The sequence below is a fragment of the Vidua macroura genome, chromosome 4 (assembly GCF_024509145.1).
Source record: "Vidua macroura isolate BioBank_ID:100142 chromosome 4, ASM2450914v1, whole genome shotgun sequence".
Lineage (NCBI taxonomy): Eukaryota > Metazoa > Chordata > Aves > Passeriformes > Viduidae > Vidua > Vidua macroura.
Genome location: NC_071574.1, coordinates 57,397,513 through 57,420,173, shown reverse-complemented (window position 1 = coordinate 57,420,173; position 22,661 = coordinate 57,397,513). Strand labels below are relative to the sequence as shown.

General features: G+C 35.2%; 1 protein-coding gene across 2 annotated transcripts in view; it reads left to right on the top strand.

Moving 5' to 3' along the window:
• SLIT2 (slit guidance ligand 2) overlaps positions 1–22,661 on the top strand; it is a 261,234-nt gene that overhangs the window by 15,630 nt on the left and 222,943 nt on the right. For both annotated transcript variants that reach the window (XM_053975921.1, XM_053975920.1), the window contains exon 4: positions 4,999–5,070. In XM_053975921.1, coding sequence (XP_053831896.1) covers positions 4,999–5,070 — 72 coding nt within the window. The remainder of the gene's footprint in view (positions 1–4,998; positions 5,071–22,661) is intronic.

Below are 22,661 nucleotides of genomic sequence, written 5' to 3'. Positions count from 1 at the left end.
GTGGTTATGAGAAACCTCAAGCCAGGCTCATTGCTGTCGTGAGCCAACAAGCATAAATCAAAGTGGGAAGTGTAGCTGCATGTAAGGGCAAAACTTCACTGGGAGGACAGTCAAGCACTGGAACAGCTCATTTTCCCAGAGAGGCTCTACCGTCTCCTACATCTTCTCTGGCTGTATGTAGTTGATACAGTGGGATCAGAAACAAGTTACAGTGAAGGATGTAACAAGTCTGAAACAAATGAGTGTGAATTATAGCAATTGAAGATGATTACATTGTACCCAGTGCAATCAAGATTTTTTTCTTTTCCTCCCTTCCTCCTCTGTGCATGATTGCTACTGGATCATAGTTATTGTGGCATGAAAACTTGAGAGACACATCGGGATGGATTTGTGGCGTGGCCAGACTTCAGTGGGTTAGGATATGTTGCTACAGGGAACATAGTGTGCTCTCCCTGCAGTGTGCCTCTATCTGTCATCATCTACATTACTCTGGCTGCGTGTAGAAGACAAGTAAAACAGATATATACCAATTTCAACTAAAATAGCCTGTTGTTCAGAACCACTAGCTCAAATATAGCTACATTTTTTTGCTTACCTTAATGTTGTCTTCTTCAAAGAGTTACTTATTCTTTGTCAGGTCTTACTTTTTATCTGCCTGTTGGTATTGAACTTCCTTTAATGAGTATTTTCACCTGCTCATTTGTCAAAGGTATTTTTTCTTTGTCCATAAATCCTTTTGTATACTTCTGCCATCATTTTACTTTGAAGATGCTTTTCTAGTCTTTACTGTGTCTAGAAGACTGAGCTCTGGGAGTTTTAAATTGAAGTATTTGAAATACTTTGTATAATTTAGGTAGTATGTGGACTTTGCTTGAATTCATTGTGAAGAGCTTGAAAATTTACCTGTGCAAGTTTGCCCAATCTCTTTCTAAAGAAGCATTCAGAAACAGAAGAAAAAAAAAGTATATTTGAATTGCAACTTGAAAGAATTATATTATACTGGTGTCTCATCTGTTTATTTCTGGACACTACCAAAGGACTTTACAGTCCAAGTTATTACAATGTTAGCAGAGATTCTTCGCTACATTTTCTTTGCTCACACATGCTTCATCTCCTCTGAGCTCTCTGCTTGAGAAACACAAATATTTGTAGCTCAGTTGGAAAACTGAATAGTCACAGTATGGAACATCTCATCACTGTTTCTTCAGTGCTTCACTTTGAGCTCCATGTCAGTTCTGGGAGAGCAGTTCAGTTGGTTTAATTGAAATTTCTCTTCTTGCATTGCCCCAGGGCCTGATAGGTAACTGTGCTAAATGTCTGCCACCACACATTGAAAGAAGGTGTGGTGGAATGTTTATGGCTGTTTTTACTCAAAACAACTAGAGTTCTTTAAAACCTACAGCCTAGGATTCCATAATCCATTGTGCTTACCTTGGATTTCAGCTTGAGAGAGAAAGGGGATCGTATCTTTTTATATCACTCTTGTTTCAGTCTGTTTGTGTGTTCTGGATAGGTATTATTTCAGAAAAAATGAAGCATCAGGTCACCTGAAAAAGGGGACCTGTTGGGGAACTATGTAAAATAGTGAACCATTTTTAAATAGTAATGTATTTTCTGGACTCCTTGTGTGGCTCTTTCCATAGATTAGAAACTCTTAATGGTGACTGTTGAATGGGAAATGGTTGTGTACTGTGATACCAGGCTGTTGTTTCAGACTTGCTCTGCATACATTTTCCCCATTCACTTACATTTTCATATATGTTTTTTAGACAGAGCTACCTACTGTAGTCTTGAAAAAAGTATTTCAGTGAAGCCTAATTTTTATAATTTCCATATAGAAAATTCAGCAAATTTACTCTTTTAAAATCATCTTCTATAACTTTTTAGGTGTAAAGAGTAGCTTTACAAGAGAAGTCTCTTTTAGAAGTGTAGTAAAAGTTGTATTTCCCATTATTGCCTTTATGAAAATCAGCTATGTTTTATCTTCTTGGTCACAGACAATAAGGAATAGTCAATTTTTTGGTAGAGAAAGCTTAGTTCTAAAAGAATATTCAGGGAATGGGATAAAGCTATTCAAAGTAAAAGTTGCAAAATACGTAAGGGATCAGTAATTTGTGTATTCCTTCAATGTATGTAGTGCTCAAAGAACAAGTATTTTAGTCTTGTGAAAGGCAAAGTAAAATTGTGTGTTGAAACACTAATTTGAAGTTCCAAGCTCACGGGGTAGAAACTGTTGAGACATGAGGGTAGTGCTGTTTATTGCTAGTTTAATTAATGCAACTTGATTTACTGTCCATAACTTAGATTTGAAAGTCTGTAGAGTGTGGGGTTTGTGAAGTACAGGTAATAACGAAAATCCTGATCGAAGGTGTTACCTCTTTGTGTAAGACGCTAAATAGCAGAGCAAGTGAAGTATCCTTCTGAGTGATCCTCTGTGTCCTTGTGAGACTGCATTTGGTGAAAGGCAACCTGCCTGATTAACTTGATCATCAATTAATATTATGTTATTGTACTAGAGAGGCTTTTATGTAATATACAAAACTTCTACAAAAATATAGATACTGAGTAATTTCATTGCCCTTTCAGTAACAGCTCATCATTATGGTCTAGTGTCCAAACTTAATGGATTTATTAAGAAGTATCAACAGAGATTTTTGTCCAGAAAAACTGATTAGAAACTGACTTTTTAGTCTTTACCCTACATGCTTTTCCATGTAAATTTGGATCTGTAAAAATGGACTTAGAGGTTTAAGTCTTTATTTAGCTAAGAGAAGCAGTGGGTAAACTTTATTTTTTTACTTACTCTTTTCTTCATTTGTTTCATTTTCAAAATCTTGTTGGATTGCAACTATAACTTAGTTTAAAACAATTTAACTTTTCTACTTCAGTTTTGTGGTCTCGGCATATACTTTTATACATAAATTTACTACAGGTCAGAAAATGTCTATTTATAAATGATTTTATTTTGAAAATGCAGTAGATACAGAAACAGTAAAATGTATCACTTTCTTGTATTTATGTTGGGATGGTTTTCTTTTTAAGTAGTGTTAAAATCTGAAGTCTTGCAGTAGTCATTAAATTATAGCTCTTTCTTTTACATGGAAGGTTTTCGTTCTACTGATTTGGACATGTGACTTGCAAGATCACAATCTAGATTTTTTTTGTTGTTGCTGGATTAAGATTTTTTTTTCCTAATTATTAAAATGAATTGTCACTCACCTTTCTTATCCCAGTAGTGTAGTCTTTTATTTTTTGGTCTTTCATTTTAGTCCTTCATTTTCTTTCACTCTTAGTTTTTTTTTTAATCTCTAAATGTGTGATTTAGGTTTCTTCTACTTAGAGAAATTAGGATTTCTGATGGTTGACTAACAGAAAAGAACCTGAAATTAACCCTGGAGAATTATAGATATCTAGAAATCAAGAAGCTGACTGCTTGCTTATGATTTGAAGTGTGGTATCAACCTTCTGTGTGCATAAAAATATTTCTCAGATTATTTCACTCTCATCAGTAGTTACATTGAGTTTTAAGGGAGGAAAAACTAAGTGAACTAAACCATGGAGATATGTAAAACTTGATTTTGAATGTCTCTATGTATCTACATGGGAATTTCTGGAAAAACCTTCAAACTGGAAAGACCATTATATGGAACAATATTTATGAGAAATTAGCTCAGAGAGGCTAAACAGTTAATTATTTGGGTTCAGCTCTAAGACTAACAAACAGGAAAATCTGAGCCTTTATGAAATTCTAAAACTTTCAATTTTTCAAGACTAATGCCCAGTGTATTTTTTCACCTTGTGGAATGTGTTGATAGCAGTTCATTGATGTGGTGTAAACACTGTTATGATTATAAATATATATATGTGTGTGTGTGTGTATATATATATCAGATAGTCCCATGCAGTCTGGTTTCCATGAGTGCCCTGAATTACTGAGGGATCGTGCATTGCAAACTGTGACCTGTGATAAATTTTATGGAACACAACAGTTTTTTCTAGTCGGTTGCTTTGCTTGAATGGCAGGTGGCATATGTGGTGGATGCATTTGTTAAAAACAACCAAAAAAAAATTTTGAACTTGACTTCTTGACTGGGATGACTCTATGCTCCAGGGCTGTCACACACAGTAGAAAGAATAATCTGTATCGTATGTTTAGAAAAAAACATGAAGATAGAATATATTTGCCTTGGCTAGTGGCTTTTCTGTGGACTATGGGTATAATACAAAGGGCTTTGATCTTGTCACTTCAGTCTGAGCAGCTGTGAGCCTGGTCAGCGTGCTCAGTGAGAATCTTCACAGACAAATGTGTACCTTCCAGATTCCATTTGCATTTTTTTCTGTTGTGTACTGTCTTATGTACAGCTGATTGAGTTCTATTTATTTTAGCTTCCTCAAAGTTCCTATCTTTACAGTTAAAGAGAAACAACTGCATGAAAAAACATCTTGTAATGCCAGATATAAGCTGTGACTCCTTGGGGTTTTTTGACTTCTATTTGATCAGGGTTTCTGTAATAGCTTCCTTTGCTTTTTAAAATTTATATAAATAGGTTATATGGATCATTAGACATAATATTATCTTATTACTGAAAGTGTATACATTTGATACATGCTCCCTTGAATCTTTTCATGGTCACAAAATGTCTGTCTGATCCATAATACTAAGAGGAACATAGAGTTGGTAGGGAATTGAATTTACACTGCTGATTTTATATTTTTAGCTTTCATGTTGTTTATGTAGGATGGAGTCCTGACTTAGTGATTGGTTCACACTGCAGAGATTCAAAATCTTTCATAAAATAGGTAATATGGTCTGTTGGGGGAAACCAGAAAATGTAATTAGTCCATGGTAAATTTACTACTGGACCATGTCTCCGCTAATGGACCTTTCTGGTCTTTAAAATCAGCTTGTTACAGCACTGGGATTCCAACTCAAAGTGGTTTCATTGCATTACTGTAGCATTTGTAATTTAACACAACTTTTTCTTTTTCTTTCTAAAGGCGCCTAAACAGAAATAACCTCCAGTTGCTTTCTGAGCTGCTCTTTCTGGGGACGCCGAAGTTATACAGGCTGTAAGTAGGCACGGCCCAATAACTATTACTTGGGAAAATTTGAATTTGGTCTGTTATTGTGTCTTGCATTACAGTTTTTATCTTTTGCCTCACATCGGTTTAGAGTGTGTCTTGGAACATTGGTATTTTGTTTAAACTGAGTACTGCTTTGCAAGATTTTTTTTTAATTTTGTTTTAACGTCTAGGTCAGATACTGATACTTGTATAAGAATATTGTCATTTATTCCCACTTCTGTAAGGAAGTTTTTCTGAAAAAATATTTTGATTTTCCTTTTCTCCTGTTTGGTGTTCTTAAAATTGTTTCTGTCTTAAAAGAACTAAAAAATGCCTGTGGAGATTCTGATCCAGAGATGCAGCACTGTATAAGCACTTTGGTTTTGTGATGTTCTGCTTTTGTGGCTATACACACTTGGCCAGAAAAATGATAGCATTGGCAAACACTAGGTCTGTAGAGAAGTGTCTCCTGTGTCCCTTCACAGAGAAAACAAAGCTAGTAACTCAAGCTCTGGGAAGAAAAAATGATGAAATGCTTTTACCTTAAATAAAAATGACAACAAATCAAGGAATGAGTTTTTTGTTTTGATTGAATTACTTGGTTTGATAATGTTTTACTCTAGGCAATATTTTAACACTGTTCTTTTTAAGAAGCCATTTAAGTCTGTGGCAATTGAAATGTGGAATGAAGTTTAGAATCTGGTTTGAACAAAATAAATTGTAAGGTGCCTTTAAGTTACAGTATGTGTTATGGGAGGGATAACACATGACAGGCTTTTGCAGGGTTACCAGTTCAGCCTGTTTTAATTTAGATATATGTTTGATACATTTCTTCAGACTCCAGGTGAGATTTCTGCTGTCAAAATTGCTGGTTAATACTGGGTTTCATCACTTGTGTGCTTGGAAAAAGAAAAGTGAAGTTGGAGGAAAGGGGGATTCCTCTTGTTTACCCTTTAGTATATGGAATTATGTTTCAGAACAATTGTGATGCTTTTAATTTTAGTTGATTTTTATTATACTTTTGTGAAATAATAGTTATTTTCTCCCTTCTTATAGCAATATACAATAGCAAACAGAAAATTACTCCTATTATTGTGAACATTTATTTTTATGTATTTTGTTCCACTGCCTTAGATGTATATTTTGTTTCCAGAAATTCCCTGTAGATCGAATGAGTTTTTAAATGACTAGGCCAGAAAGGTGCTGAAGGCTTTTTTCCTGACAAAAATATTTTGCTCTGCTGAAATATTATAATATATTCAAATATTGTATTGTATATTAACAATTGAGTCTCTTATAATTTCCATCAACTGGGATAAAGACATTACCTTTATCAGGAAGGAAATTAAAGGGATTTATGGTCGTTTTATTATTCCACCTACAGTGTAATTGTTGCTACCTAGATACATATATAATACAAATGAGCTATAATTTGCAGGCAAAAAATGGATACACACTTCAGTCAAAATCATATTTGAATATATTTATTTCAGAATTGTGTATTTGATAGATGCTAGTCTTAAATTTACAATGTCCTATGACAAAAAGCGCATAAGTGCTCATAGTGGATATGGAGGAAAGTAAGAGATCACTGGCTTCACAGTATTAAATTTCCTCTGCCTAAGGGTTATTGTTGATCAGACCATGAAAGTGAATGTCTGGTTATAATGTATTCATGTTTAAAAGAAAATATGAATGGTAGTAAAGAATTACAGCTGCTTAGCACTAAATGTGTAATTAAAAAATGCCAGGCCAACAAAGGCACTGATGTTAGTAAAATGTTTGTGGTTAATTTCCAGATAATACGTAGCTTGTTCCCTTTGAAGAGTATAAAGTGATTTGGTTTTTTACATGTATCATTGTATAGGCTTAGATGTATTTACATCCAAATAAATATTTTTTATAAGGAGAATTAAAGTTCTCTAAACATGATCAATTATATATAATTTTTTTTTGCTTCGGGTTTAGTATTTATTTTTGGCATTTAACAGCTAATCAAACAATGTGTGTACTGCGAGGTTTCAACATACTATTGAGCTTCTGTGAATAATAATTGCCATTTGACCCTTGGCTGTAAATGAGATGCCAGGTGAAGAAGCACATATGCTTGTTGTGTAGGCTAAATGCAATATAAAAGAAAGAGGTTACACTGTATATGAATTATGATTCGACACAGTTGGTTGCCGCCAGTGGCCGGCTATGCTTTCCCTTTGCTGTCTGCTCCAATTTCTCTTTGGACGGGTTGAGAGAGCACTGCATGTTCAGGTCAAGATGTTTGCCTAGAAATAGTAGTACAGTTGCAGCTGTGTTTGCTGGAGCAGGAGACTAGTTTAAATAGCATTACCATTTATCCAGTCCATTAACAGAACTCTGTAAAATAATACCAACTCTGCATAAACTACAGGACAGTGTAATAAAATTACAAGCACTTGTTGACAGATGGGAAGTGTAAGTAAAGGAAAGCAATAGGCTGAGAATTTAAAAGAGACAGTGCATTATTTTCTGTGTCTAAAGACACTTAATTTCAAAGGTAGTTAAATTATTTTTCAGGCTACTTTCTCTCCAGTTTAGTAGCCTTCCAAGAAATCTCCTGGAACTAGTTAAAATGGATAATTTCAGTCAAAACAGAGGCTGATTTTCCCATTAATAGCTATCTACAAAGGTGTTTTGACATAAATATTTCAGTAGGAAGTAGTTAATGCCAAAAATAGTATGAAGAGTGCTGTAGGGTATATTAATTTTACTTTGCAAGCAATCTCTTAAAGCACAATATACATGAACCTCTGTTTTGATGCAGTACCATTAAAATAAAGGTGCTGTTTGAAATCCCCTGGAATGATAATTTGAGTTCTTGCTCAACAAGTAGTGTTGCTGCAAGGAGGAGCATTCTTGGGTGACCTGTATGCCCACTCATGCTACATTGTGTAAAGTCAGGGATGGCACCTTAGCACAGACAATGACCACAGCCTAGTGAGTGCTTATCTGAGGCAAATAGATTTTGATTGCTTACTTTGGCTGGTTAGATCACAGTTCATTGATTGCTGTTTGCTGTAGGATACCCAGCTGCAGCTTGGACTGAAGCTGTTTGAAAACTCAGTTTTAAAAAATACCTTTATTAATCAGTGGCATGTAAAGGTTGTTGAATTACATGCACAAAGCTTGTCCCTTCTGATTTACATTTCTTGTGCTTGGAATGTGGTTAAGTTTCTTTACTGACTAATATACGTTGGCCTTGAAAAAAAAAAAAATCAACCTTGTAGTGAATGTTGTCTTATATATGTTTTTCTTTTAATATGTGTACTTGAAGGTACAGGCTGTGAATATTTCTCATGTAAAGGGAAAAACCTCCAAAATTTAATGTAGTCTGATTAATAAACATCAATTTTGAGATGTCTGTTAGTCACTAAAAAAATTCCTAACACCAAATAATTACCGGGAAAAAGTACTAAACATCAAAAAAACTTTAAAAAATTATCTTAGGCCAGAACAACAGCGGCAGCAGCAACAACAAAACATGCCGTACGGGGGGCCCTTGCAAAAATTCCTCCTGAATTAATTTCTGCCATCTATGATTAAAGTGTGTGGTACTAGATGTGTCAGACACCATAGTTCTCTGCTTCATTTTACTCTTGGCCTCTTTGGCCCTTGCCACAATAAATCCCACAATGGTTAGGCAGGAATCGCAGGTTGCAGTTGCCAGGGTTACCGTTGTCCGGCCGCACCGACATCATTACTCATCCCGGCCGGCAGCCACGGCCCGGGCAGCTTCTCCCGCTGCCTCTCGGGGCTGCTGCTGGAGGTGCCGCTTGCATCACTTGATGAGCGTTGTGTTGCTTTTACTTCTGCCGAGAGAGAAAAAAACGAAAAAAAATGTAAAACCACATCAGATAGGAAGGGAAAAAGGTAGTGAGATGGTGTGTGTAAGGCGCTAGAATAATGACTTTAAAATAAGTCATTAAGTGCTGGACTCCCTATTTAGTGCAATACAGCACCTATTGTTAAGGTGTAATTTATGATTTTGTCATATTTCTTCTAACAGTAATCATGGTGAGACTATGGTCATAATTTTTTAGAAAAGACACTTCAGTCTGAATCCATTTTAACAACTCAATAAAGGAATCACTCATTAGAAAAATGCTCATTAGCTCAAAGCCTATGAAATATTCCAACTGCAAACAACTGCTCTGGTTAAATCCAATGAGGAGCAAAAATGAGTTTCCCCTTTTCAAAAGGCAATATTGAAGAATTTTTCTTCTTTTGAGAGTAGATTGTTAATGGAACTGCTGTCAGGTAAGTGCAGTGGGTTGATTTCCACTGTGCTGCAGTAACGTTACAGTGTGGTCCACTTTATTGCAGAGGTGGGCTGAATGGACAAAAAAATTAAGAAACAGTTATTCACACATGAATTATGAAGCTGCCTTGTTGCTATATGGTCCCCAGGATAGTGTGTTGAGGTGTTTTACTCACTTGTTTGAGTTTTTAGGATTTGGTATGGTGTATTCTAGCAGCATGCATGCAAGGCAACTCCATTTGTTTTTTGGTTTTTTTTTTTTTCATGTGATAGAATTAAGTCTTATCACTTTAGGGCTAAATGGAAGCAAATAAGTCTTCCCGATATGGTGTCAGTCTGGCTTGTGTTTTGACTTGTATTTTTTTTTATCACAGTTGCTGAGTTCAACTACAAGAATGTTTGAATTGTTTTATCTAGCCAATTAAGTTCAGTTGGCAAGAATGTAGTTATTCTACTGCTACTGTTAGTTTTTAAATACTAGCATTATTTTGTTAGCACTACTCTTGAACTGACTATAGTTCTCAGAATGTAACTGTATTTTGAAATCATTATTTAGCGAAGACATACGGCATATGAGGATAGGTATAAATGAGTATAGGTATACGGCTTGGTGGTATTGTAAGCCAGTAATTAAAAAGATATTTTTAATATATGAGTAATTACTAATCTTTTTCGCAGTGTGCAAGCACATTTACTGGTTTGCTGCATCACTGCATTTTTGCTAACAGGAGGTCTTATTGCTCCAGTATGGAATGTTTTCAGGGTGAATGTGGTCCTTTATGCTGCATGGCCACTGCCAGTTACATTTCTGGGAGTTTATTTTTGTATAATCCCAGTCAGTAGACAGACAGGCCTATCTAAAAAGTAAAAGAATTATTGTGTATTAAAAATACGCTTGTTAAGGTTTATTGCCTGTGAGAATAAACCAAAGTAACTGAGAACATGTTGCTTCTATGCTAGGTTTGTAATACCTAATTTCTGGCATTAATTTCTGGCGCAGAAGAACTAGGAGATAAACTTTTGTGAGACATTATAAAAACTGTTACTTCTGTTACCTGCTCATTTTTAATGTAAAGACAAAAGAGTATTGGGAGCTCAAATGCTTTATCCAGTTTGACTTGCATGTTCACCTTTTTTCTGGTCCTACGACCACTTGCTTCTACTTTAAGCTTTCATTCTCTGCTATAATGTTTCAAATTTGAAAATTCTGTCATCTCAAGGTATTGAATAAAACAAAAAACACCACTGTAGCTTTGCTTCAGACATAAGCATTATTGATATGGCAGGATGGCATTTTAGAGATTTTTGGAAGTGTTGCAAAAATGCTTACAATTCATCAGTTAATTGATTTTTTTAGCAAAGGAACAAGTATTGCTTATATGCATTTGGTGTACAACTTGCGGTAGCTATATCCTAGCAACAGCAAACATTCAGCCTTAGATTCAGCTGAGTGGAAATGTTGATAGAACCAGAATGAACTTTTGAAATGTAGTTAGAAAAATAAAAATGAAATGAGTTATCACTCTGTGCAATTATCGGACTTCAAACTTCACTATGTTACTCTTCCTGCCCTTTGTTATAGAATCTCTTAATCTCTTGGCCTTTCCTGAGCTATGCTTTCTTTTGGATTTGCATGTCACCTGCTATTGTGCTGTGCAGGAAAAAAAATGGCATACCAAATATACAGAAATCAAGTCAATTGTTGTTACTGGAAGTAATAGTATGAGATTTTTGAAATTGGAAATAAACTATTTTATTTTGAAATTCTGCTCTCTATATGGATGTTTATGTTTTTTACTTTTGAGATAATTGGAAGCTGTCTTTGAATTGTGGTTGAATTTTCCTTTATTTCTTTAATCATAAAAGGATAATTTTGTTGATTTTTTACAAGTGATATTTCTTTTGCTATGGGATAAAATGGTTAAGTGGATGGACTGCTGGGGCTGTAAACTAATTCTGATCTGGGCAGATCACTAACTCTTTATGTAAGCTGCAATAGTAAGTGATATAATTGACTAATTTCAGCAAAAGGCATCTATAGGGATATCCATGAGTCAGACTTTGATCCTCATGGGTCCCTCCCAACTCACATTACTCTCTGATTCTGTGATGCTTATAATTTTTGGGGTTTTTTATTAGAACAAACACTCCAAAACTGTTCAGTCACTTTTAACTTTAATTGGAAATTTATGTTAAACACCGAGCAAACAAAAATATGACTTACAGCAATTCTTCTCAACCAACATAAATATCTGTGTTATTTAAAAATTTTTATGCTATTAACTGCTGGCATTTAAATATGTGAAAACATGAATCATATTAATTACTCAAGCCATAGCTCTATTTAAATAGTGTATTCAGAGCAATTAAGAGGTCTACTTTAGCTATTGTGGTTTTGGTACTTCGATACTAAGCATAAATAATTTTCTTCTGTGTTTTTGTTGGAATCATAGCAGTCAAAGCTATGAATTGTGTTTGAATACAAAAATGAAAGTGGCTGGTTTTGGATCACCTGTGATCATATTCATGTCCAGTCTGAATCAGTCCCTGGGTTGTTCCTGGGGGGTTGACCTTGAAAGCTTTGGTAAATTATGATACAGGAAATCATTTAGTCAGGAGTTAAGTAGAAAACTGAAATTCAGTGAAATAAGTCATGAAAAGTAAAAAAGCATGTCAGAGGAATTGCCATTATTATGTGGTGCAGAAACATGGTGTGAAATGTTATAAAGAGGACATCTGTAAGTCTTGGCTTGCACAGAGTGGACATTTTAAGTGCAGCCATGTCATCTTGATTAAAAAAAAAAAGAACAGAAAAGAGGAATAAATCAAGCCAAGGGAAAATCTGAAAGTATAGAGGCTTGTCCCTGTGATGGTAGGTTTCTTCTACAAGTGGAAGATTAAAGCCTAAAGTAACTGAATAGCTGAGAAAAGTCCAAAGAAAAGTTGATTGCTTCCCCTCCAAGAGTTCCAATTGATTGAAAAAAGCCTAATTTAAAGTTCTGTTTGTTCTGTGTCTTAAACCATCAGAATTTTCTTTTAAAACTGGGGGAATGCTCTGGAAGAGAAAGAATCCAAGGATAAAAAGTCATTGCAGGCCAACAATTGTTCCTAATCCTCACAAAATGCTGGAGAAATTAAATTTATTCTTTATTGCTCAAAGTGTTACCTAGGTCACTGGGCGATGGGAAAATTGAACTGGAAGTCGAGTAGGCACAATCTTTGTTTTGTGTCTAGATGCTTAACCTTAGACACGACAAGGCATCTTAGTGTGTTGTGGGAACCTGGTTCAGAGTATTAACACCAGGACGTTTATTACCCTGGATTTATAATGGGCTATGCTGTCAGCAGATGAAAATGTTGTGTTTACATTTCAGTGTTAAATGATCATTTAATTAACACCTAAGAGAAAAAAAAAAAAAAAAAAAAAAACCTTGTGAAATTCTTAGCAGCTTTTATTGTTGGTTTCCGTGGAGGTTTTAATATCCAAGTTATGCTGTGGTTGCTTCTATAATACAGCTAGAAAAGACATTTATGAAGGCAATCAAGAAGGACAGACAGTTTAACCCCTGTTGACCCTTCATCCTGAATGTTGATTTATATAGCATTTTAAATGCATTGAATTTGTTTTAAAGCTTCTTTAAAGTTACTTACACACCATTCAAACAACACAATATTTTTCCACCCAAAGTATATATTCTTATACAGATCATAGTTTTTCTTAGAAAATAAGTGATATATATAGAATTTGTCAACAAAAATTTTACTTTAGTTAAAAAAAAAAAAAAGTTGTTGTTTTGGCAGATTTGTCTATATGGTCTTATATAGGATCTTATATATCTATAAGGATATACAAACTCCTGTAAAAAAAACAAAAAGGAAGTTTGAAACAGACATCATGTCGTGTTCTGATTGTAGTAGCTGCTGTCTGAGTTCTTCAGAAAGAATAGGAAATTGGCAAGGGAAAGAACATTGCTACAAAATTACATATCCACTTTACCCAGCATAGATCTACTTCCATATGTTCCATTGTATCAAAGTCAAGGCTATCTAAAAGATTTAATTTGCTCTGGGTCCTTCATAATGCTTTTTGTTGTAATGTTGATCTACAAATGCTTTCTGCAATAATGTCACCCTAGAAAGCATGTTTGAGTAGGTTTTTTTTCCATCCTAGATCTAATGCTAGATTAAATGCTGTTTGTTAAAGAGCAGATGCTTTTCAACTGCTATGCTTTTACAAACACACTGTAGTAAAAATTGAAATTACATATAGATGTAGAGATTGTTTTGGGGGTTGTTTGTTTATTATTTGGTCTTTGCTCAGGGAATAACCCCCCCAATTTTAAAGCATATTAAAAGAATAATAAGAAAAAGCCTAGCACAGTTTAAGTCAATTATTGATGATCTGCAAATTTTATTGTGTTCTTTTTGTTTTTTCCTGATGATCATATCCTTCTCACATGTCAATAACTGAGTTAGAAAACACAGATGGAATCTTCAGATACAGTAAATATTTCTTTTTTTTCCACGCAACTGACATAAACCATCTAACACTTGATGAAATATTACAGCTGCAATGAGACTTCTATCTGCCAGTGGGATCTTAATGTTTTTCAAACTTCTCTGAATATATTTATTAAGTTGAAATTTAATATTCAGATAGAGACTTGCATTTTCTTTTCTCAAATATTTGAGCATTTAGAGTTAAAACAGTGTATTGCAATTTCAGTCCTTTCTTCAGTGTTTTTAATTGAAAAATAATTCTGCAGTATGCATTTCTTGATTGACATGTTGGATGAAGGAGCCTTAGGATACGCTTAGGCTAGATAAGAAAGGCTTACCCTGTACTGTGCAGAGCTTGCTCTCCTCTCAGTCCTGGTAGAGCTTGTAAGTTTCTGTGCTGCTCAGTGATTAAGGCAAGCAATGCATGCAGGAACACTTAGGCTACACTTTCTACATGCAGACCAGTAAACTTCAGCTGAAACACTGAACTGTTTGGGACTTGGAGGCCTGGTGGGAAGGTCACATACATTATCTAAGTACCAATTAAAGGGACTCTCATTATGGTAAGGAAAGTGCCAATATTCAAAGTGCAATACTTGGTCTTGGAGAAGAACTGAAGCCAGGGCTGCAGTGATGAACAACCCAGATTGTTGTCCTGATCCTTGTTGCTGTTGTAAGGGTACTTGGAGCCAGGGATGGTGGTTTTACTTGGGAAAGGCTGCTTATGAATGCTGAGCGGGGTGTATTCTCTCCCCCAGACACTTGAGAGGCCTGCTCTGCTAATGGCTGTTCAGACCCACCTCATGGAGAATAAAGCTGGGACTTGCAGAGCTCTTTTCATCTTTACAGCCAAACCCAGGTGCAGGCCCTCCCTGGCTCAAGGGTGTTTAAAGGACCACACTCTGAAGGCTTCTTTCCAGGGCCCTTAGTCTTTAGGGAGAAGAAATAAGGGGGCTGAACTGGGGGGGTAATCCTTTCAGCTAAGCACTCCTTGAGGATTTTCAGGGTAACATGTGCAAGAAAGAAAATCTTTGCCTCTTTTCAATTTCTCCTTCAGTCCAGACAGTTCAATGGTATTTTTATTTTTGCTATGAATGTGTAATCCATACAGTTGTAAGGAAGGGCTGCTCATACTTTTTAAGGTAGTGTGTACAAGGAGAGGTTTGGTGGCAGTTGTTCAGGGCTTTTGGTACTTTAACGTGGGGAAGATAGAAGAAAAAACATCAACTCTTCTTTTTCCCACTTATGTAACTTTTTGTAGGAGTGGTGGATAGCTGTCAGGGACTTAGATAATTGACCCTGAAGCTGCAAAGATTGCATATGGAGTTTGATAACACCCACAGGGAAGAGTTGCACTGAAGATAGGATAACAGCTAATATAATGAAGGTGGATGTGTAATAGCTGCTTCTCTGAATGCAAAGTTATGGCAGGCTTATTAGAGAAAAAGAATTTGAATGCACATCTAAAAGAGAGAGAAAAGAATTTGAAAAGCTTAGCAGAACTAAAGAAAGGTATTTAGATGAACTAAAAAAATGGCACTGAGACATATGTATACTGCATGAAAGCAGTGATCATTTCTGTGACTAGAGAAAACTCCTATCTGGTCCTTATTACTTCTGCATAAATGTTAAATCTAGTCAATCAATGATTAATTGATACTGTCATATTCTCTGTGTTCTTTATGAATTGTGCATTCTTTGCAAAAGGCAAGAGGCTTAATACCCTTCTAGATTTTAATAATGTCTGTAAATTCAATAGAGCAAATACTTCTATGTAACTCTTCTATGCCATAACTTCTTATAGCAGTAGTGCTGTCCTCATCACTTATGTGCCTACAACGCAATAAAAACACCACTCAAAGTGTTATTTTTTTATGTCAGAGTCATTTCTAAAAATGACAAAACAGAGCTTTTGTGGACAGCCTACCAAATCTGCAGAGGAATGCTTTGCTGCTTGATCTCTAGTACAGTGTTCAAGTCAGAGGTGCAGAAGCCAAAACCGCTCATTTGGCACAGAGTAGAGATGTCTCATGGCAAAATTTTAGTTTTGTGTGTAAGTTTAGCAGATGCCAAATTTAAATTTCAACTATAAAAAAAGTCATAACCACAGTGTTGCTTTTCCTTGGCTCATCAGTGAGGGTAGCCACATACATTCAGATTTGAGCATTAATCAAAATGCCAATCGTTTAATCTTCACTGTTCTGGCTGCTAACAGTGGCTCTATCTGTGTAAAATAAGAAAATCTTTCACCATGTTGTAAGTCTTGGACTAGGAAATAATCAGAAAATTGTACAGTTTTTCAGATCTATAATAAAGATTTCTGTTAGTAAAATTTTTTCAACTAGCATGCCATACTAAGATGAAACAGTTTTGCAACATGCTGTGCACTATCACCGTTGAAGTCTTGCATATAAAACTGTATACTGTGTCCAAAGCTGCTGGGGCATGGCCAGTTGTGACACATATTCCTGAAGTTTTAGATACTGGGGTGAAGTATTTATTTGGTTCATTGTTTTGTAGTCTGTTGATTGCTGATTTAAAGTGTTCAAACTGCACACCAGTAAATTTTGGTAGAGGAAATGAAGGGATTTAAATTTAAAGGGATTTAAATTAAAAAAAAAAAAAAAAAAAAAAAGAGTATACTGGAATTATTTCTTCTGTGGATATGAACTGGAGAATATGGGAAATACAAAATATGGCAAACTAAAGATTGTAATCACTGGGGAATAAACTATTGTGAGAAACTTAATAATAGCTGTAAATGTGCAGCATGGAACAACAGCATCATCTCACTTCATGTATCAAAGGCACTGCAGGAAACAGGAAACAAAATATTTCTAACTTGGTTATGGAGTTTTGCAAAACCAATGGTGATGTGGTTTGCTTTGCTAGTTAATCTCATGGGAAGTTCACTTCAAATGGGTATTTTTTTCCATTTGGTTGCAACATTAAAAATATTTCACTAATATTTTATCTAAATTGAAGTTTTTTTCTGTTCTTGTGAATCAGGTTGCAAAACCTCTTTTGTCTTTTTCCTCAGTCAAATGAAGGAAAATGGAAATGGATTTGAGTTGTAGGGAAGGCTTTAAAATTAGTATGTGGTGTTAACCTATTTTATGAGTGGAATAGCAAAATACTGTCAGTATCATATGTGTATGTATATTGGGAAGAACAAACAGTAAACCTGGGAGAAATGTAGTTGAATTAGGAAGTTGATTGGTCAAGAAAAGATTTCTGCAGAGAGCTGCAAGTTTTTGAGATGGGTGATCTAAGAATGATTGTTTGGTGTATATTCAGCGTTGAAATAAAAATAGTACTACCAGATACACAAATTCTTATTAAAGAAATGGAACTGTACAATTTGCTGGAATAATAAATTCACAAGATTTAACATTTAGAAGTAACAGGGGTGTTGGATTTTCCCTGTAGTAGCAGAAAATCAAAGCATTTTCTGTGATTTGTTTTGTTCATTGCTGGTCCCCAAACCATTGTTACCAGCGCTCTTCATCATGATTTTATCCACAAATGTGCCAAGTGGGGAGAGGAGCCTAATTCTTTTTTGCAGTATGAATGGCAGCTTGCAGTGTTGTGTTCCATGTGATGTATTTGACTGGGGTGGTGAAAAGGAGTCAGATGGAGCCAGCACTGCTGGCCATAGACTCGAGACAGTGAGTTGGTAGTAGGGAGTAAATTCTGAAACATGAAAAAGCTAACATTAAACAGAAAGTCACAAATACTTAGGAATCTGCTGATTGCTGATTTGTCTTTTTGTCCAGAGAAGAATTTGTTTTACAAGAGCTGCAGATTACTGTAATTGTAATGTAGGATTGAGGCCTAGAGAGCCTTTCAGAGCTGGCAGAAAAGTGTATTATTTCACATGCTTACTCTAGAGAAATTTAGATTAAGGTGCATAAGAATTGTTGCATATTGAATAAACAAAAGTAGAAATCACTTTGTATTAAAAAAAATAAAGTTTTGTTCCTGTTGCTGTAAAAGTCTTCAAAGTCTGTTTCCTGAAATAAGGCACTATTAGCATAACCACTCAGTTTTGTGTATTCCATGGAATAGGAATTTGAGTGTTCACAACTCTGCCTTTCCTGCATACAGCAAGGCATCAGTGTGTGATGTGTGGGCATGCAAATGCATTAGCACTGGTAGTTCTTTGGGCCTTCACTATTACTGTTTAAAATACTAACATTTTAAGATAAACAAAAGCAACAACCCCCCCAGAGAACTAATACAAATCCCAGTCTTTGAGAAGCAGTCAAAGAGAAAATGCCAATGAAGGTGGAGATGTCTGTCTTGAAAAGATTTCTCATTTTCTCCAAAACACAATAGTTAAAAAAAACAAAATCTGTATTCATTAAATGTTGCATTATTAATTGATGAATTAGAGACGTAAATTTGGAACTTAGCTTAATATCTTCGTATAGTGAATGAGAATGTGATGCTCTAGTTTCAGTTTATAGTTCCTTTGAAATGTATAGCTTTTGAACTGTGTACTTTGTTGAAAATGAAACTTAAACTAGATTCCTGTAACAGTATTCAGAGCCTCCATTTTTGCATGATTAGCTGTGTGTGGAATGGTTTTGTAAGAAAGTCTGCTGCTATTAATATGTTTTGTTCACTTTACTTGCATTTTTTAATTACAGCTGTATGACTATATTTGTTCATTGTGTTTTATTTTGGCTTCTAAATTTGAGATGACTTCTCAAATAGTTTGCTAAATGTGAATGTTGCTGAAAAGTCTTCATTGGTGTAATCTCATTCTTCACAATAATAGTGGAGGTCCCCTATAAATTTGGTAAGTATTCAAAAAAAGACAAGTAGTTTTGATATGCCTAAAGAAAGATACGAACAGAAAATAATCTCTATCTGTATTGTTCAAGTGTAAGGACATTTTGGCATGTCCTGGTTAATGAACTTCCCTGGATATGCTAGGAATGTCTTTCTAAATAAAGATACGGAAAACCCATATCTTTCTTTTCATATAGAAAGGAGAATAAGCATGGTATAGAAAGCTATAATTAGTAATTAAAAAACCCAAACAACTTGAATTATGCTCAGTGTTTCAGTTGGGTGGTCCAGCAGAAGATTGAAAAGATGTTCTGAATTTTGTTTCTGTTCCTTACTGGAGGAAAATATTGTATAATTAGAAATCGCATTTTAATTGATGTTTTGTTTTGTTTTATTTGCTTAATAACAATATCCTGCTGTGTGTAGTTTTTATCAGCAGTGCATTTGAGGTTGTGTAATGTTTAGAGAGGATTACACTATGTAAAACTTTCCAAATATGAGATTTTTTTTAAAAATGTGGTGTAAATTAGCTAGTTTCAAAAGGAAACTTAGTAACTTGGGGGCGGGGAGGAGCAGAGGGTGTGGTTAAAACATTTATAGTAAATATTGTTTTCTGTCTGTTTTCTGCTTTTTCTTTTGTTTTTTTGATGTTTTATTCACGATACGAATCTGTAGGAACTGCTCCAGAAGGTATGAACTGTAAAGTAAAACTAAGGAAATACTTGTTTGTGCTGAAGTTTTATATGGAATTTGTACCCTGAAATAAGCCTAGGTAGTGTTTGAACACAGGGGAATTTCTTAAAATAAACACAGCCATGAAGGGAAAATGTGATAATGACTTGATGATGATGAGTGTCTGCTGTTATGGGTCCAGTGAGATGCAAGTGCCAACACCCCAGCCTCTACACCACAATCCAAATTGTAATGAAGGAATTTGGCAACTCTGATGCCTTTATGTGAACATATTACTATGGCTATGAAGATAAATAGTTCCAAAATGGAAATACTAACAAATATTTAGTCATTTCCAAGCAGATTAGAAGGGAAAATAGACATACTATAGGAACCAAGATAAATAAGAAAGATATCTTTTGTGTGCATATGTTCCATTTCTGTTTCCCTGGGCTGGTTCTTCCTTTTAAAAATCAGTGTATTTAGACAGGTTATATATATTCCTTTTGTAAAGGTCACATCCCCATTTCTTGATTTGTTTCAACTTCCTTCCTGCTTTCCCTCTCTGTGAATCACCTCTTATGCAAACATCAGCCCTGATTAAAGTCTAAAACTTGCGGAAAATGTTCTGTACCAAGTTGTGGGCTGGTGAGCTGTCCGACAGCCGTAAACTGTCTAACGAAGAGCAAGAGTTCACGTTTGTTCCCAAGGGCAGGCTCCCCCTTGTGGATGCTGAGCCAGCTACTGCCAGCTTCCATGAGCTTCCTAGTGTTGTGCTAACTTAATCTGTAATTCCATGTGGGGTTTTTTTAAATTAGTATCTGTATATAATTCAGAAGATGGTTGGTTTTTTTTTTTTTTAATTTTTTTTTTTAATATCCTCAAGTAATTTTCAAGTCAGGCTGACCTCAAAAGTCTTAACTCAGAAAGAAGGTTTGACAGAAGGAAAACTAGTGTTAGAACAGAAAGGTCTTAACTTTTTTTGTGAGTTCTGTTTTTGATGCAACCTTTGCTGCTGCTTTCTGATAAAAGCAATTTCCGTATAAACACATTCTGTTAGCTTTTTCTAAATGTCCTGCTTAGCTTCTCTGCTAAATTTATGTCCAATAGTGGATGTCTAACATAGGATCCTGATACCACTGTAAGCATCAGCACTGGCAACTGGGAGATTATTTCCATCAGGTTCTCCATGTAACTCTACCAAAGATTAGGGATAGCTGTATTGCTGGGTGGAATGATGTGTCTTTTGCTTGTCTTGAATGATAGTGCAGGACTTTGCAATGGAATGTGGGCTGTGGTACATTTTGGAATTATGGAATTTAAAATTCAAAATTTCAAGGTTAGAATTTCAAACTGTGGTAAAGGTAATTCTTTTACCCTCTTCACTTGACTGCCTGTTTCTTGCAAGGGGTTTAATGCGGCTCATTGAGTAGATTTATTTACACAGGCTTAGGAGGCTTTTCTACTTGCTCACTAGCCCAGACTGAATGACTCAGCTGAGATCAAACTGTTGACAGAGGAGGTGCTTTTGGAGCTGCAGATGGCACTGCCAGCATCTTAATGAAATCTGGTGCCAAGTGAAGCATATGAAAAATGTAGGAAACAATATTGTAAATTGCATGTGAATCTTGAAAAATAGTGATGTGTCTGTAGATGGAAGATGTGTGTTTTTCATCATGAAGAACTCAATCTTCCTCATTCTTCCACTTCCATCAGTGCCAGCTCTACCCCTGAAGATTTCTTAATGGCTACAATTAATTGATCTGATGACTTTATCAATGTCCTAGTTGACATTGTCACTAAAGTGAATGAGAGTCTTATTGTAATATGCTTTTTTTGAAATTCAGAAACCTTCTGATCCTTCCAGATTCCATTTTTCCTATCACAGTACTAGCTAGTACTGTTATAATGTACATATGGTTTCCTGGCTGACAGAGCTAATTGTTTGTTCTCAGATTATTCTCGATTGCTGAGTTGTTGTTTGCTAATTTCAATAATTTTCTCAGTGTGAAATGGGTAAGATGACTCTAAGAAGGAAATCACAGACTGTTCATGGTGCAGCTTCACCAAACAATGACACTGCATCGTGAATTAGGACCAAGAAATTTGGCAAATTATATAAATACTTTTTTGTATATAGTCACTTGAAAATGCAGATTATAATTCCCAGGTATGTGCTTTATGTATAAGATGAAGAAATCACCTTGTATGTCTGAATTAAGATGGCTATTACTTACAAAACCATCATTAGATTGATACTGGGAAAAAGATGCTACTGTTTCTCCTGCTTTTGTGGACTAATATTTTGTTTGGCCAGCTGCAGGGGGTTTTGTTTCTTTAGGAAATGTAAGCTTGCCAAACCTGAACCTGGATTCACAGGATGGAGTAATTCAGTACAGAAATTTCTATTTCCTCACCAAAACAAATACTGACTGCATATTGCAGTCAAACCTGTAATTTGACAGAGTGCCAGATGAACTTTTCTGGGCAGTCAGGAGGAGCTTTATGCTGGTCAAATCCCCTTTTTTACACATCATGGATCAATGAAAGAAAAAATTGTGTGCAAAGAAATAGAGGAACATTTAATAGATAAGATATCAGCAATAATTTCTGATGACACTTGTTCTTCTTGTATAACTTGTCAGATACCAGAGGATACCATGTTTAGTCATACTACTTCCATATTTCTGTTATCAAATTCATCCAATTCTTGGGTGCAGTGAAAGCTTTTTTGTCTTCTCAATATCTTCAGTATGTTATTTCTCTTCACTGTCCTGAACCTCAGCATGGCATTACTTGTTGGTGACTTTTACTGTGAGCTCAGCTGATAGATATTGTGATGTCTAGATTTCTGTCTTTTCGGGAGAATATGACATTTTCTCCTGAAAATTCACTTCTGCATTCTTAATGAAAAATCTAATTAGTCTAGCTTTCTTTGCTATATATGATTCCAAGATACTTTGTATTAGAATGTTTTCTTATTTCTCCTATGGGAAACATGCAGTACAGGAGAAAAACAAATTACTTGCTCACTTTGAAGTCACACACACTCACATGTGCTTATCAATAAAGTATTAAAAAAATCTCCCAAGACAAATGAAAATAGTACCTGAAAAATAAACATGTATTTTAAATAGCTGTATGGGATTTTTATATCTAACTAATTGCCCAAAGGTAACCATGACATTACATTTTGTTCCCTGTGCATGCTAGTTGCTTTAGTTTAGTAGATTTGCTAAATGTGTCTATTACTGTGTTAAAAATTTTAATTACTGAAGTTTGTGAAACTGCTTCCAAATACAAGGGGTATTTGTAGAAAGCTGGATAGATTGACACG